General features: G+C 38.4%; 1 protein-coding gene across 1 annotated transcript in view; it reads right to left on the bottom strand.

Annotated features, from left to right (window-relative positions):
* Positions 1-9,790: 9,790 nt before the first annotated feature.
* Positions 9,791-14,489, bottom strand: part of ANO2 (anoctamin 2) — a 185,868-nt gene continuing 181,169 nt past the window's right edge. Inside the window, exons 24-25 of the mRNA XM_062007412.1 lie at positions 11,596-11,701; positions 9,791-10,072 (exon numbers count right to left, since the gene is read on the bottom strand). Coding sequence (XP_061863396.1) covers positions 9,791-10,072; positions 11,596-11,701 — 388 coding nt within the window. The remainder of the gene's footprint in view (positions 10,073-11,595; positions 11,702-14,489) is intronic.

Genomic DNA, 14,489 nt, shown 5'->3' with positions numbered 1-14,489 from the left:
ACAACTTGGAATGGAAAATGTCTACAAATATAAGCTAATAGTGTTGGGCACTAATAGTGTTTTGCTTACTGTTTTGCTTTCCTAGTGTTTCATAGAAGACATAGTCCTATACAGCTTAGAGAGTTCTCCATGCAGTTAGTTGTTTGTCCCTGCCGTGGAAGCCAACAGCTGTAAAATTCTGTGTAAACACAGTCTCCTGTCTCCTTGGCTCTCTTCCTTCTCTATCATTCATATGTCTTCTACTTTTATTAGAGGGAAAGGGGGAGGGGAAGAGAGTGGTGAGATGTGTTTACTTCTTTGTATCAGGTGCTCACAGTCCTCCTGTTGCCTCTCCCATATGTGAATGTGCATGAGTGCACCTGGAGTATTGGCTGGTATGTGGGAACATCCCTCTACCTTTCCCTGGACTTTCTCATACACTCTGCTGCAGATGCAGCTGGAGGCAAGAACAGACCTCTCAGCTCTCTCTGTGCTCATGGCAGATATGTGCTGGAGGATCACATCAGACCTCAAGGACACAACTGAGTAAAGCATGTGTTTTGCAGGTGACAAGGGAGTCATCGCCTTGGTCCAGGGTTGTGAATTTGATGAAGGGGAAGCCACTTTTTCAAAAGGAAGAGTACATGGTATAAACCTTCTGGGGTTACCAGTGGCAGAAAGAACCACTGCTGTCTATTACACACTCAAGACATAGACCCTGCTCTGCTGGAGCTAATGCAAACATGATTTCACACATACATATATCAATGTGTCCATGGTGGTCACAAATCACAGCTGAGTACCTTGAAGATGAGGCAGCCTCAGAAGCATGTCACTGAAAGGAGAGGACAAAAGGCTCCCCATAGCAGTCCTGATACCTGTGTGGATTTAATGTTTGCTCTGCAGTGGAAACCCCAGCACAGGAGCCATATTTCCGTTGTTCATGTGCTCCATCAGAATTGTCAGTCACAACCTGTCCAGACACAGCTTTGAGGCATCTTTGTAGTCAAGCACCAGTATAAACATCTCTGCCTACTAAGATCCTTCTTTTGGACAAGTAGAGGAAAAGTCTTTGTCAAAAATATCTTTTGAAAAGGAGACGGTTTTAAAGGAGTTTATTATCTTTGCAATATTTTCTTGTTTACTTTTTGCTTTTCTAGATACTTTTTAAAGGAAATTGACCATAATGTTTTGGGTTTTTTTAACCTAACTTTCAGAATAGCCAGTTCACCTCAATTTTGGCAAAGGAACTTGGTAAACTACAAATGCATGAAGTCGGAAAGTAACATCAAGCTGATTACTACTTTCAAAAGTCTTCTGTGGAAAATACATGCCAGTGGGAATGATCACACAGGGCTCAGAGATGGTGGTGTAGGGCTAAGTCTCAATTTTAGGAGTTAAGAAGCAAGAGGAAGAGAGGCTGGCTTCCCCTGAGCCTGAAAGAGGAAAGAGACTCTCCTCCTCCCTGTCAGTAGGAGAATGAGCCACACTCACAGATGTTCCCATTTCCCTTAAGCTGAGTGCCACAGACTTCCTGGGCTGGTGATGGGACACAGGCCTCATGGATATTGCTAGCCAGCTGCTGGAGGCTTCTGGGATAAATAACTCCAGTTAAAAAGAAATCATTGATTCATGTGGGAGCTCTTCGCCTTTATTTTCACCAAAACAACTGTTATTGGGTTTTTTGGGTTTTGTTTTTGTTGGGATTTTTTCCCCTAGAAGATGTTAATTTGTTGGGAACAGAAAGAAAAAAAAAGGAAAATAACAGTAATTTTACCCCCAACTAAGAGCTTGGCTTTGTTTTAGCTCCCGAGATGTTGTGGTGTCTCCCAGAAGCTGTGGCTCAGTTGGCTTGTGCCTGTGTGGGGCCTCTGGCCACATTTCCTGCAGCACATGATGCTTGCCACTGTGCACAATCCATTTGTAAACTAGATAATCTACAGCACATACAGATGCAGAAGAGAGAGACAGTGGAAAATAAGAGGCCAAACACTGTATGAGATATGTAAAGACTGTCTCATATAATACTTCTTCAAAACATTAGCTTTTATTGAATGATTAAGCTGTCCTAATCTCTACTAAAGCCAAGAGAATAACAAGCCAATTATAATTAATCTATTTCCTTGGTTTTGGAGAAAATCCCAAGTGGTTATTTTTGTTCATCTACTAAACCAGTTTCAAGGAAAAACTCCTGTCAGTGTCAGTTACATGAAAAGTATTTCTGACTGAACAGAGCAGCTTTAGCAGTGCTTCCCCCTCCCATGGATTGAAGTATGTTTGATGAAGGTGTGTGCGTTTCATGTCCTGCCTTATGAACGTGTCCACCTCCCTTGAGTACCTTGACATTGTTTTCCTTCTGCTTTCTTGCTCCATCTACTGGAACTGGTTCTACATGACATTTGAATAAACAAATCATATGATAACTAAATTTGTTTATTCTTGTTAAACAAAAAAAAAAAAATTAAAACGCCTAAATCCCTCCTAATCCATTTTTTACAATTGATTTATTTCAGATTTATAATGAAGTGGACATTTTTTAAACTAAATCTTCCCCTTTTTCTGGATCTTGATCAGAGCTCTGATGGTAAGAATACTTTTTGAGATCTAATAGTCCTCATAGGTTTGAGTTCTTACTGACCTTTTGTTTTTTCAAACTTATGAAAATGTTTGCTTTTCTCAAAAGATTAGATGTAGCTAAACAACAAGTAAAAACTCTTTCTCAGCATCAACAGAAGAGTGTTTTGTGGAATTAGCTGAGATTTTCATTGTACCATTCATATGTAACTGTCTTTTTAAAGTAATAATTTAAAAAAACCTTCAGAACAGATGTAAAAGAAGCTAAACCACTAGATGCTGGAGGAAAGTTAACACCACATCTGTAAGATTCAAGATAACTTTATTGTCATGTTTGTTTGTCCCTTATTTAAAGAAGTAGCTACTGTAAGAGTTTTTGGGAAATAAATCTGTTAACTGGCTCGTTAGAGTAGGTCTTTCTATTTAAGTGCTGGGTAGAAATTGTTAGAAATTCTCTCTGCATTTCTGCTGTTAAAAACTCAACAGTTTCTGTCTTCAATTTCTGTCTTTTGTGCATAAACTTCAGTGGGGTAGTCAGGAATCATTGAAGAAACAGACTTTACCTTGTGCATCAGATTTAGGTAGAACTGTGATTTCTTCCTGTAATTTCCCTTTAAGCAGAGAACAGATTTTTCCTCTGTCTATGAATTTCAATTGAAACTGTTGTTACTTGTGAAATACTAGTATTTTTGTCAAGGTTCATCTAGCACTAACATTAGTAGTCTACGAAAGAATAGCAATTTATACTGAGCGGACCAAGACATTTAGAAATACTGACACTGGTGAGTCCTATCCTCTGATCTTGTTGTGGTAGTCAGAGTTCCAGAAAAGGATGAGGCTAAGGACTGGCATACTGGTAAATTTGGAAACACGTGTATCTGCCATCAAACTGCACACAGAGACTCAAACAAGAACAACATTTCTTCTTCATGGGGTTGTTCTGCTGCTCCCCAAGTTCTACCTCTCTAGCTAGCTTCTTTCGAGTTTTAAAGGTACAGCTTTCATTCTCAGAACAGTCTTTCCCCAAAATGTGTGGTTTAGCTAGAGGGCTACCTGAACTTGCTGAAATCAAACACTATAGCATGGAATAACAGGCATCTTGTCACCTGAAGTTGTGAATCCTCCAAAAACTACATAGATTTAACTCGACTACAGATCAATATTCTCTGATTCTTACATATATTATGTAATTTATGTCAATATCATGTACTACCTCCTCTTTCCTTGGAATATCACTGATAAAATAATTCCTCTTTTAATTCTTTATATATTTAAATTCAAAGATCATAATTATCAAAAGTGAATCATAGAGATGTCTCCCTTAAATCCATAGCACATGGAATCACAGTGATAACTGTTCTGAGAATCAGGTTTATTAAAGCCAGCCCTAACCAGACATTAGTATGAATCTAGACAAAATTGCTAGTCAGTTTTGAAGAGTGATCCCATCCAAGGAAAATGAAGAGTCAAACCCCAAACCACTGACTGCCCACATTTTTCATAGCATTGACATAGTGGGACTCATTGAAGACTATAATAATGGAAGAGTTTGCTGTGGATGCACATTTTTTTCACTGCTGCCACATTTCTCTATCTGTCTGGCTGAAAGCTGTACACAGAGTTGCATAAAAAAATCCAGTCTTTTTAAGAGGACGTTGAAGCCAAAAGAAAGGTTTCCATTGGTTTCACTAAGGTTTGCATCTGACAATCTTGTCTCAGGTAACTACATTAAAGAGAGACTAGTAAAAGAGAGACAGATTAGTATCCTGTGATACTAATAATTTTAGAACAACTTAGAAAACACTGCATATGTGAGTACATGAGTCATTGTTAGTGATTTTCTTAGGAACGAGTAAAAGTAAATCTGCAGGACTGTGCTGACAAGATATTGAAGATACACATAAATATATTTAATAATATTTAATTAGATCATTATGTATGAATAAAGTGTTATTATCGAGCTGTCTCAGGAGTTGTTATGGAATGTAATTAATTTTAGGAATTCCATTGTCAGTGTGAAAGAGGCAGTAAGGCAGCTTGCTAATTAATGCAGTGCTTAATAATTTAATAACTGATTAATAATTGAGTACATTTGAGATTATGGAGAAAGGATGGGAACTGTAGTGAATATACAGAGATTGGATAGTACTAAGAGATACAGGAAATGTTGAAACATATTTAGAAAATAAGTAAAGTGGAACCTTCCCTGAAAAGGTTGTACGTTGGGCATACAGAATCTATACATTTTTTTGTTTGCTGAAAATATTTTTCAACCCCCCCGTCTGTGGGCTTCTCAGATGAACCACATACCAATGTTGTTTTCAAGGTAGAAACTGGGAGTTCAAGTGTACATCCTCCTCTTCATACCTTTTTGTGCAATAAATGCACTTTCTACTGGAATATTTGAAAATCACGTGTTACCGGACACATGAAATGTCTTAACCAGTATATGGTGTGCAGGAATTTACCTAAAAGAATAGGTCACAGACAAAACTGTTTTCTTGGTGGTTTTTTTTCTCAAAAGCAAAAGAATTAGACCAGACTGGGAATAGGAAGACCATCTGTCCCTAATTAAAGAGTGAGACTGCATAACAGCAACAGATGTTATATTATTGTAGTCAGAAGAGTTTATTACTAACAGTGGTAAATATTGTGCATGTTGAATTGGATATTTCCAAGCAATAATTTAACAGACATGCTTCCACATAGGCCACCTTTTTCTTCCTGGAATATAAATTTTGAGTGTCATGAAAGGTCAAATTGCAAAAGAGATCTAGATAGTAATATTGTCTAGATATGGGGAATGTTGAGTACTGGTAAGCCAATGATACCCATCACAGAAAAGACATTTAGTGAGAAGATTAAAAAAAGTGAGCAAAGTCTGCATGAAGAAAACATAACATAAAGGGCTAACAGTCCTGCAGCTTCACTCAGTTCCTGAAGCCCTCTTTAAAACTAGTGATAACCACCACGAGAGGGTGCGTCTGGTTGCATGAATTGGATGGATTCTGTAACTGATGATCTTTAAGCACAGCATCTCAGAAGCAAGGAGTTCCTTCAATTTGGATCAATTTCTTCTGTGCATTAGCTTATGAAAGCTGTTTGAAACTACATGGCATCCAATAGTTGAAAGGAGAGGCTGTGGTAAATGGAGCAGCAGACTCTTTCAGTTGCTGTGAGCTTCTGTTGGTCACACAAAGATGGACACACCTTATATTGCCTGATAATTAAAAGGTCACAACCAATTATATCTGCATTAAGGTTTTCTACAAGTCTAATTTTTCCCTTTGTTATTTCTTATTCTCACTGTTCTGATTAGATATGCAAATACGTACATTCCTATTAATGTGACTCCATATAAAGCCTGCAGTGTGGGTTTGGTGGTTTGTGACTAGGTGTAGTACACAGTGTGATATTTGCTGCTCATAACACAAAGGCATGTAGGTTGCTATTTGTTTGCTTATTTATTTTAAGTGGGCTTTTCACTTACTTTAAAGTTGGAACGGTCTAAAGGGCTGTGAAATCCTGAACTAAATGTGCAGAAATGTCTATGCAATATCTTCTCTGCTTACATTTTTTTTCCTTTCTTTTGCAGAGAAGCTAGCTCATTTCCATTGCTAAAGCAAAAAGTGACAATAGCCACAGGTTTTATTACCTTTGTATTTCTACTTGCATCCCTGTCCTCTTCTTCCCTAGAGAGACATTTCCATGCACGTCTCTTGAAACAGTCATTCTCTGCTTCTGAGACACAAGTTATGGTAAGGGGGCACTTTGTGGGTAGATTTACAAGTATCATGCTGATAAAAAGGGATCAGATGAAGTCTTGTTTTGTCCGAAAGAGATAACTTAGAAACTGGGAATGAATGAGTGCCCAATCAGTGATCTAAAATTACAGGAGCTGATGGGAAGCAGTGTCAGGAGAATCCAGAGGTTGCCATAGAAATGTAACAAAGGATGAAATCCTTGGGGATTGCACCTGAGTCAAGTACTAAATGTGCAGGAATTCTCAGTGAATGAAACTCTCAAGTTTAAGAGCAAAATAGAAACCATATCACAGATAAAGATAATTGAGCTGTCTGTCCTGTTTGTGATATCATGGTAGATCCTATCTAGACGTCAGCCGTGATTGCTGCTATGCTGCTTTCCCAGCCTTGTTTGGGTGAAATATATAAACCTCAGGAGAACTTTCAGAGCATCGGTGTATGTCTGCTGGCTTCTCTAGTTCCTTTTACTGGGAAATCTAGAAACACATTATCATTTTTGGACCATAGCAAGCATTTCAGTTGCTTGTTATGGAAATTCCATGTAACAACAGCCAAATGCATTCAACGTTGGGACAGAATTTTTCTGACTGTTTTTGAGTGACTCACTGTTTTTAAAAAGACAAGAGGCTATTTCCTGAGTAGAGCAAGGGTGTACAAAAATGATTCTGTTTAAAGAAGAGCCATTACTCTGAATGTCCTTCATCAAACAAGTCACTGGAAAAGACATTGCCATGTAACCTGTAAGCTTCTTTCTAAATCCATTTCTCCATGCATTTTCACATACCTGAAAAACAGAAAGAGAATGTTATGATAACTTAAAGGGCTGGCAAGAATGATATTTCTACTGTTAGGAAACATGAGAGACATTCTGGTGTGAAGAAAATTGATCATATTTCAATCAACTATATAGAGTTGTACCTAACATACGTAGACAGTTCCCATGTCCCAAGTCCACTATCAGAACACCTTGCAGTGTAAATAAGGGAAGACACTTCATTAGTATTGAATGCCTTAATATATTAGACCAAGAAATGCCCAACAGGCCTCTGGTCCCTTGAAAGTATAATGAGACAATTTATTTTTCAAGAAATGCCTCATTTAAATGTTAATCTTAGAAGGGGGAAACTAAGGATTATGTTTTATTAGCAGTCACTAATTCAGTGATCGAAACAATTTAACCACTCTCCAAAGGTTTGGTGCTGATTTTCTGCAACCTAAAGATCAAGGACACAATCTAAAAGACACCCACTGAGGCTCCTGCTGCAGTGCAAAGAAGATGATGGTGTACTCCAAGGTGATTCATCTGCCCATCTCAAACAGCAGCTTCAAGATGGGATGAGTAGCTGGCTGCTGACGCTTTTTTTCTGGTGACTGAAGAGGGAATCTATGTAAATTTTAATAGCTATGTTTTGGTCATATAAATACCATCATTGGAGTCTCACTAAGATACAATAACATAACTTTCTGTCCTGACAAGCATGGAGTTCACATGACCCCAGGTGACAGTGAGCTTTTCATACTACAAAAATGCTTAAAATGTAGTTAGGAAGAAGACTACTTTCCTAAAACTTTCCTATCTCAATCAATGTATACACAGTCAATGGCTTACACAGTGTATTGTGTCAGGAGCACTTCAAATAGCTTGTTTAGATCACGTGTGTATATATATATATATATATATATATATATATATATATATATAAAGGGAGAAACATTGTAGTGCTACACATCTTTGCACATTTACAACCTCTATTTGTAGTGAAACATATATAGTCAAACTGAGATTTGGGAAACATCCCTAGTAAATTATTACTAATTGAAAAAAAAAAACCCAGAAAACAGTTTCACAAGGGGGAAAGAACTCTCTCTGAATTCATTTAAAACTCAGAAAATGAATTTTGACAGTAGAAAAAGAAGAAAACATTTGGAGAGGTCAGAACTTTTTTCAACAAAGTTAAATGTTTGCAAGTTAATGTTATAATTTCAAATTTGATGTACTGTAATGAAAGGATAAATAACCCTAAATGAAATTTTTAAAATGGAAATCCAAAATGAAACTTTAAATTTTAGCCCACTCTAAAAGAGTACTCCCATTTTCATTTCCTTTAGTTTAGACATTGAATGAAAACAAACCCCACAATTATTTTCATATCTCACATTAAATTACCACAAGTTATCATAAAAGAAAATCTTTCCATCAAAGAAAACAATTAAATTCTTAGAGTATAGAAATATAGAAAATATCATTGTAATGTGAAAGAGAAATTGTATCGTATACAATGCCTGAATATGAAGCACTTCTTTTGGTTTGTGTTTTGATCATTTTGAAAATGTTTTTGAGAAGATAAGTTGAGAAGAAAATCTTTTATCCAGACTGAATTTCAAGCTGAGTTAGAGACAGAATCTAGAGTAAAAAAATAGATTTTTTAAGAAAGTTTTATTTTCATTCATAACAGAGTAGTTATTTATTAAATGCTTGTACATGAAAGCTTGATTAAAGAGTATGTTTATCTTCCAATGAAATACAATTCTGAAAAAAAATTTCAATTTTCAGTAAATGCATAACAGCAGCAACTTTTGTTACTTTACATGCAAGGTACATGAAAATGCCACACAATTTACAGGGCTTGGTTCCATTCTCACTCATCGTCTTCACACTGGTGTTGGTTTAGTGGCTCTGTTCCTCTTGATACTGGCTGAATTCCCAGTCTAAGTGAGAGGAGGATAAAAGATGCAGGGTTTGGGGTTTCTGTTTTGTTTTTAATTATATTTTTGTTCAGGACAATGAATAACAATGAGATTCCCTGGTTCTAGCAGTTTTGCTTGATTCTGATGCATATGTTGTGGCTTCTCTGCTCATTAGTAAGGGCATTCAAGCTCCTGCTAAGCAAAACCCAATGCCTCTGTAGATGAAAATGCCCTTCTGTTCCTACAGCTCTGTACCCTTAACAGCAGCCCTGCTCACTCTATAAAGACAGCACCAAGTGTCAGCTTACATTAGGAAGGCACAATGACTCCTTGAGACTCCACATGGTTATAAACCATCTGCTGGCAGCTACAAGCCATGAGACCATGTGCTGTGCACACTTTGCCGTGGTTGGTCAGATCTGTCAAAAGGTAGGTACTAGAGTAGGAGTTTCAATTCTATTCCCTGTGCCCCACAGGGTATCTGCAGGAAGAGGAACAGCTGAGGTCCTACAGCAGAGACTGCATGAGTGAGGAGAAATCCTGCCTGCCTACTCAACCCTTGTGTATCACCAAGAGGACCAGCTACAGCCACAGTATAAAACTCTGAAAATGCTGAAGCCCACATAGCATACAAAATATAACAGATACGCTTGCATATGGAGTTTCTAAGGAAGAGAGAGAAGCCTCCGTGTTGCTCTTTCTCCTTGCTCCAGGTTCAGAATCACATCACATATTAAGCAGGTACTGCAAAGGTAAGCACAGTATGTTTTCTCCTCCCTAAGGAGTCACACTTCTGTGTGTTGTGAGCTAAACGAGTTGAAACTGCCTTTCTGACTTCGGTTAAACTGACCAAAGCTGGCAGCCCGGATTCTTTTGCCTTTGGTCTCATTTTTGTGTTTCTCCTTGTCATGTTCAATAAAGCTTTCAATCAGCTTCAGTTTTTCATGCTCTTCCTTCAGGAAGAAGTCAACAAGCACACTCTTCTCCTTTTTGATCTGTTCACTGATGTCCTTGGGAATGTCAGGAATCATCCAGTCAACCAGAACACTGAGGAACATTACCAGGTTCTGCAAAAACAATATCAGCCGTGAAGCAAGTATGAAAAAGCCAAAATATCTACACTGGTGTAAAACCAAAACTTTGCAATACTTATGGGGCAGGAATCAAACACATTTTGATGACAGTGTGTAATAGTAAGCAGTCGAGGAAGACCTTAGTTCAAGGAATGCCTTGTGCTTGTGCACAATTTCCCCTCAGTGAAGAAGCTGAATTAAATACTTGCTTCAGTTTGAAATGTGAAAGGACTTGGATTCATCAATTGATTCACGGCCTAAGTAGCTAAACCAGACTTATTCTTTGCAGGTGCGCAAAGGTGCTCAGCTCTCAACATCAAATTCACTGAGACTGAGTTCTGAATCCATTACTATAAGGGCAACATCAGTGAAAGGAATCTCCAACACAACCTCACGCATGTGTTTCCAATGTGGCCTGAGCAGACAGCAGACAGCTTTCATGGTCATTCTGTTCTCAAATCCTTCTGTGTGCTGACAAGCAGCATATTTTACTCTACAGCAGTGTGCAAGCTACAGCCCTGAGCCTCAAGTGTCAAGGTCATTACAGGCAATGCTTATAACACAGAGGCAGGTAGCAGACTGAGCAAAAAGTTTTGCTTGTTTGTGAAATTTATAGATAGATTAGACTTTGGGGTTTATATTATCACGATAATGCTTTGAAAACTGCAGTGTTGTGTAATGCCTCAAAATGTGTGAGAATGTTTGCTGACAAGGCTACTAGCATGAACCCTCTGTCTCCATCTGAGACAATGGAGCTAATTAACCAGGGAATGTACTCTGGCAGAACAACAGGCAGGCTATTTGAAGCCCAGCATAACCAGTTGATTTCAAATGTTTTGCAGCCAGTGGTGGAAAATTACTGAAGACAGAGCAAAGAAGCAGAAGAGGACAATATAAACTAGGCAAGACTCACAGTCACACTTAGGATTACTTGGCAGGTGAGGAGAAAAGACAGTATGACTTCAATATGAGAGCCGGGCCTAATTTGACTGTGGAGAGATCCTTGATCATGGAGGAGAGAAAAAGGTTTCTGCCATTCGGAAGGCAAACTGTGATCTCTTGCCAATGAAATCTCCACACTGGGGAGAAGTTACTTCATTTGCTTATAAAAAGTTGCAAAAGACCTTGGAGGATTTATTACTTGTGGGGTTTTTTTCTTGCTTTAGGTAGAGAATAGCATTTAAGGAGCACACAGCACTTAATGTGCTTTTTACAATTGGTGCTCCTAAGAGTGTAAAAGTTGATCAAGTCCAGTTAGCTGAAACATTAAGAAATCTAGGATATTTTGGGGATCACTGCTACTGCCAGGAGCTAATGCAGTCTGCAGGGCTTCCCTTCCTTAAAGGGAGAGGAGATGTCTGATGAGGAAGTATGCCACAGTTCTCTGGGTGCAAGCACATTAGACTGTTTGCAAACAGAAAAAAATCTACTGGACATGAGCTTCTTTAGTACATGTGTTTCAATTCATTTACTATAATATATAATATGGTGAGATTGCAGCAACTCAATAAACTTACCTGAAATAGAATAACAAAAGCCAAGCGGGCAGATAAGACGGCCCAGTACTGTTTAGAAAACTCATACTGATTTTGAGACCAAGGTGGTTCTCTGTAGTCTTTGAACCTGTCAATGGAGACAGCTCAGTTATAACACAGTTCCAGCAATCTCCTCCTGCATCAATTGCTTCGATTAACATGATTTTTCAGTCATAAAACCTAAAGAATCAAATCCTCCAAATGTTCCTACTTCAACCTTTATTATGAAATACGACTCTAGAATTAGAGCTGAATTTAGCAAGCTTAGTCTGGTTTTCACAGTTGTAACCAAAATCAAAACATAGTTCTGATGTTGGAAATGTCCAGATATTCCAGGATTTACAAATGTTCTCTTTTTTGTTAATGTTAAATTAATCTCAGTGTACAGGGAACAAACTGTTGAAATTGAAGCATGGAGATAGGCCTTTCCAGACTAAAGGAGACAAGCTTGCATTCATCTCACCTAAACCATGATTAACTTAGGGAATAATTCAGACCATGTGAAATCCAACTCACACTTTGGTGGTTCCTGTCTTTACATTTACATACAAGTGATGGAAAAGGCACTTTCTAAATTAACTGTCTAGCCTTAAACAGGATAAAACAGAGCCTTAGTGGTTTAGTGTAAAGACTTACGCTTTCAGTATTATCATCAATCATCTGGGAGTAAACAACAGGCTAATAAAAGTCACAGATGCTCCTAAATTGGAAAGTTTTGCAAATAGCAGGAAACACAGAAAGCAATAAGAAATACAGACAGGAAAAACAATGAGAATAATCTGGGGAAATGGAAAGTAATTAAAAATAAAATGATTGAAGGATCATTGAAAGGATAGAGTTTGAAAGAAAATGCAAAGAAAATAGCCTGGAGTTTACAGTGGCTGGCAAGTTAACACAAGTTTGAAATATGGCAGCAGGACAGTATGACTTGTGCCTATATAAACAAAAGGCATGATGGATGATGGATGGTGCTAGCAGGTATTCGCCCTGCTCTGAGCTCAGGTAAAGCCACACCTGGAATGTTGCATTCAGCCATTCAGCTATGGGGATTCCAGAGAGAAAAAAAAAAAAAAAGAAAGATAGCAACAAATTGAAGGCGGTTCAGCAAAACAATCCAGGGACTGAGTGGACTGAGTCACCAGAAAAGATTAAAGAAGAGCACATGTATTGCTCCACTTTGGTAAGTAACAGCCACAGTTGGACGTGATAACCATGCACAAATTGTGCCCTTAGGACTGAAAGGGATAATTTAGTGCTGTTCACAATGTTTGACTAGGAGTAATGGGATGAAATTAAGAAAGGGAAAATCTGTTTTGAATACCGCAAAACCCTTCCTGACAGTAAGATTCATTAGACTGTGGAAAAGCCTCTGTCAGGGGATAATGGAGAAGGTTCATATATAAAAGCTGTCAGCTTCACTTTGCAGGTGTGCTTACCAAAATTACCTTCAGGATCTACCCACATTTACAATCCACACACGTCCTACATTCCATTCTGCTACCTAGCCCCCCAACACCCCCCCAAATTCAGTCTGAAGTACTGGATGTAGTTCTATACTGGACACTAAGTACAGCCCACAGTAGAGAGGGGAAGGAAAGAGGAGGAGAAAACAACTATAAATTGTGGACTGTATGAATCTGTTAAAGCATTATCTGAGCTGTGTTAGACTGGATTATTTGTTTTATTCTGTGGTGTGTGCACAGCAGCCAAGCTCTCCATTCTGTTTTACATGGGATTCCTGTTTGGTCCTATGCTGTGCTTGCACTGTGAGATTCCCCCACCCTTGAATAACTTTCTGTACAATGTGGGCTCCAGTGTTCTGTTCAAATCTGTGTTCAAGTGCTACAGTGAGGACCAGAGTCAGTTCCCTTTAATTTAATCTGTTTGAGCATCAAAGCCAAGGAAAAACACTGAGTTTGTTGTGGATTTTGCCTAGCACTATAAATCAATCCCAGTCTTTAAACAGAGCCCAAGTTCACCTGGAAGGGTCAGCAGCTGTGGTGGTTTTCCATTTGATGTACTGTGGGCTTCACAAACTATGTAAATGTGTCAGGACATGAGATTCCATGGAAATGTCACCTGGTTCAGCTGGAAATCACACTGCTTAGTGATGCCTGAATCTACATTCTGCAGAACACTAGCAAATTATTTATGCTGAAAGGAGATGTTGTCAGAGCTATAGACAAGGTAGCTGGGCTTCCTCCCTACCTTCCTTTTTTAATTATTCTATGGACATGAGACCTCAGGCCTTTACTAGCCACTACATTCTACAGGTAGTTTCTTTCTATAAAAGATCATCTTTTCCCTCATCCCTTCAATTCTTCATTCTTAAAATATTTGATTCAGTGAGTATGCTAGGAACAACAAAGAAAGTTGCAAAGACCAATGTGTTTCAAAAGCGGTAAACAACTCTAAAACCATTGAAAATGAAAATAATATGAAGTAACCAATGTGGTTTAAGAATAGAGCACATAAAAGTTCTGAGGTAAAAAAGAAATATACATGCTCGGAGTAGAGAAATGTTAGGGAAATGAGGATGGATGGAGCAGACAAAGCAAGACTCAAAACAAACAAAACTGAAGCCAGAGCTCAGAAAAACATGCTAAAATATTTGACAAGTATATTGTGTGACAAAAAAGACAGACTATTAGAAAAATATATTAGTTTTGCCTTTTTCACATGATCTTGACATGAAAACTAGATGCAAAGATGCATCAAGAAGAGTGTGGTCAGCAGGTCAAGGGAGGTTCTTCTCCCACACTACTCTGCCCTGGTGAGGCCTCATCTGGAGTCCTGTGTCCAGTTCTGGGCTCCTCAGCTCAAGAGGGACAGAGAACTTCTGGGGAGAGTCCAGCACAGGGCCACCAAGATGATCA

This window comes from Colius striatus, chromosome 1 (assembly GCF_028858725.1).
Source record: "Colius striatus isolate bColStr4 chromosome 1, bColStr4.1.hap1, whole genome shotgun sequence".
NCBI classification, from domain to species: Eukaryota; Metazoa; Chordata; class Aves; order Coliiformes; family Coliidae; genus Colius; species Colius striatus.
The sequence above is the reverse complement of the archived record's forward strand: the minus strand, read 5'-3'. Positions and strand labels throughout refer to the sequence as shown.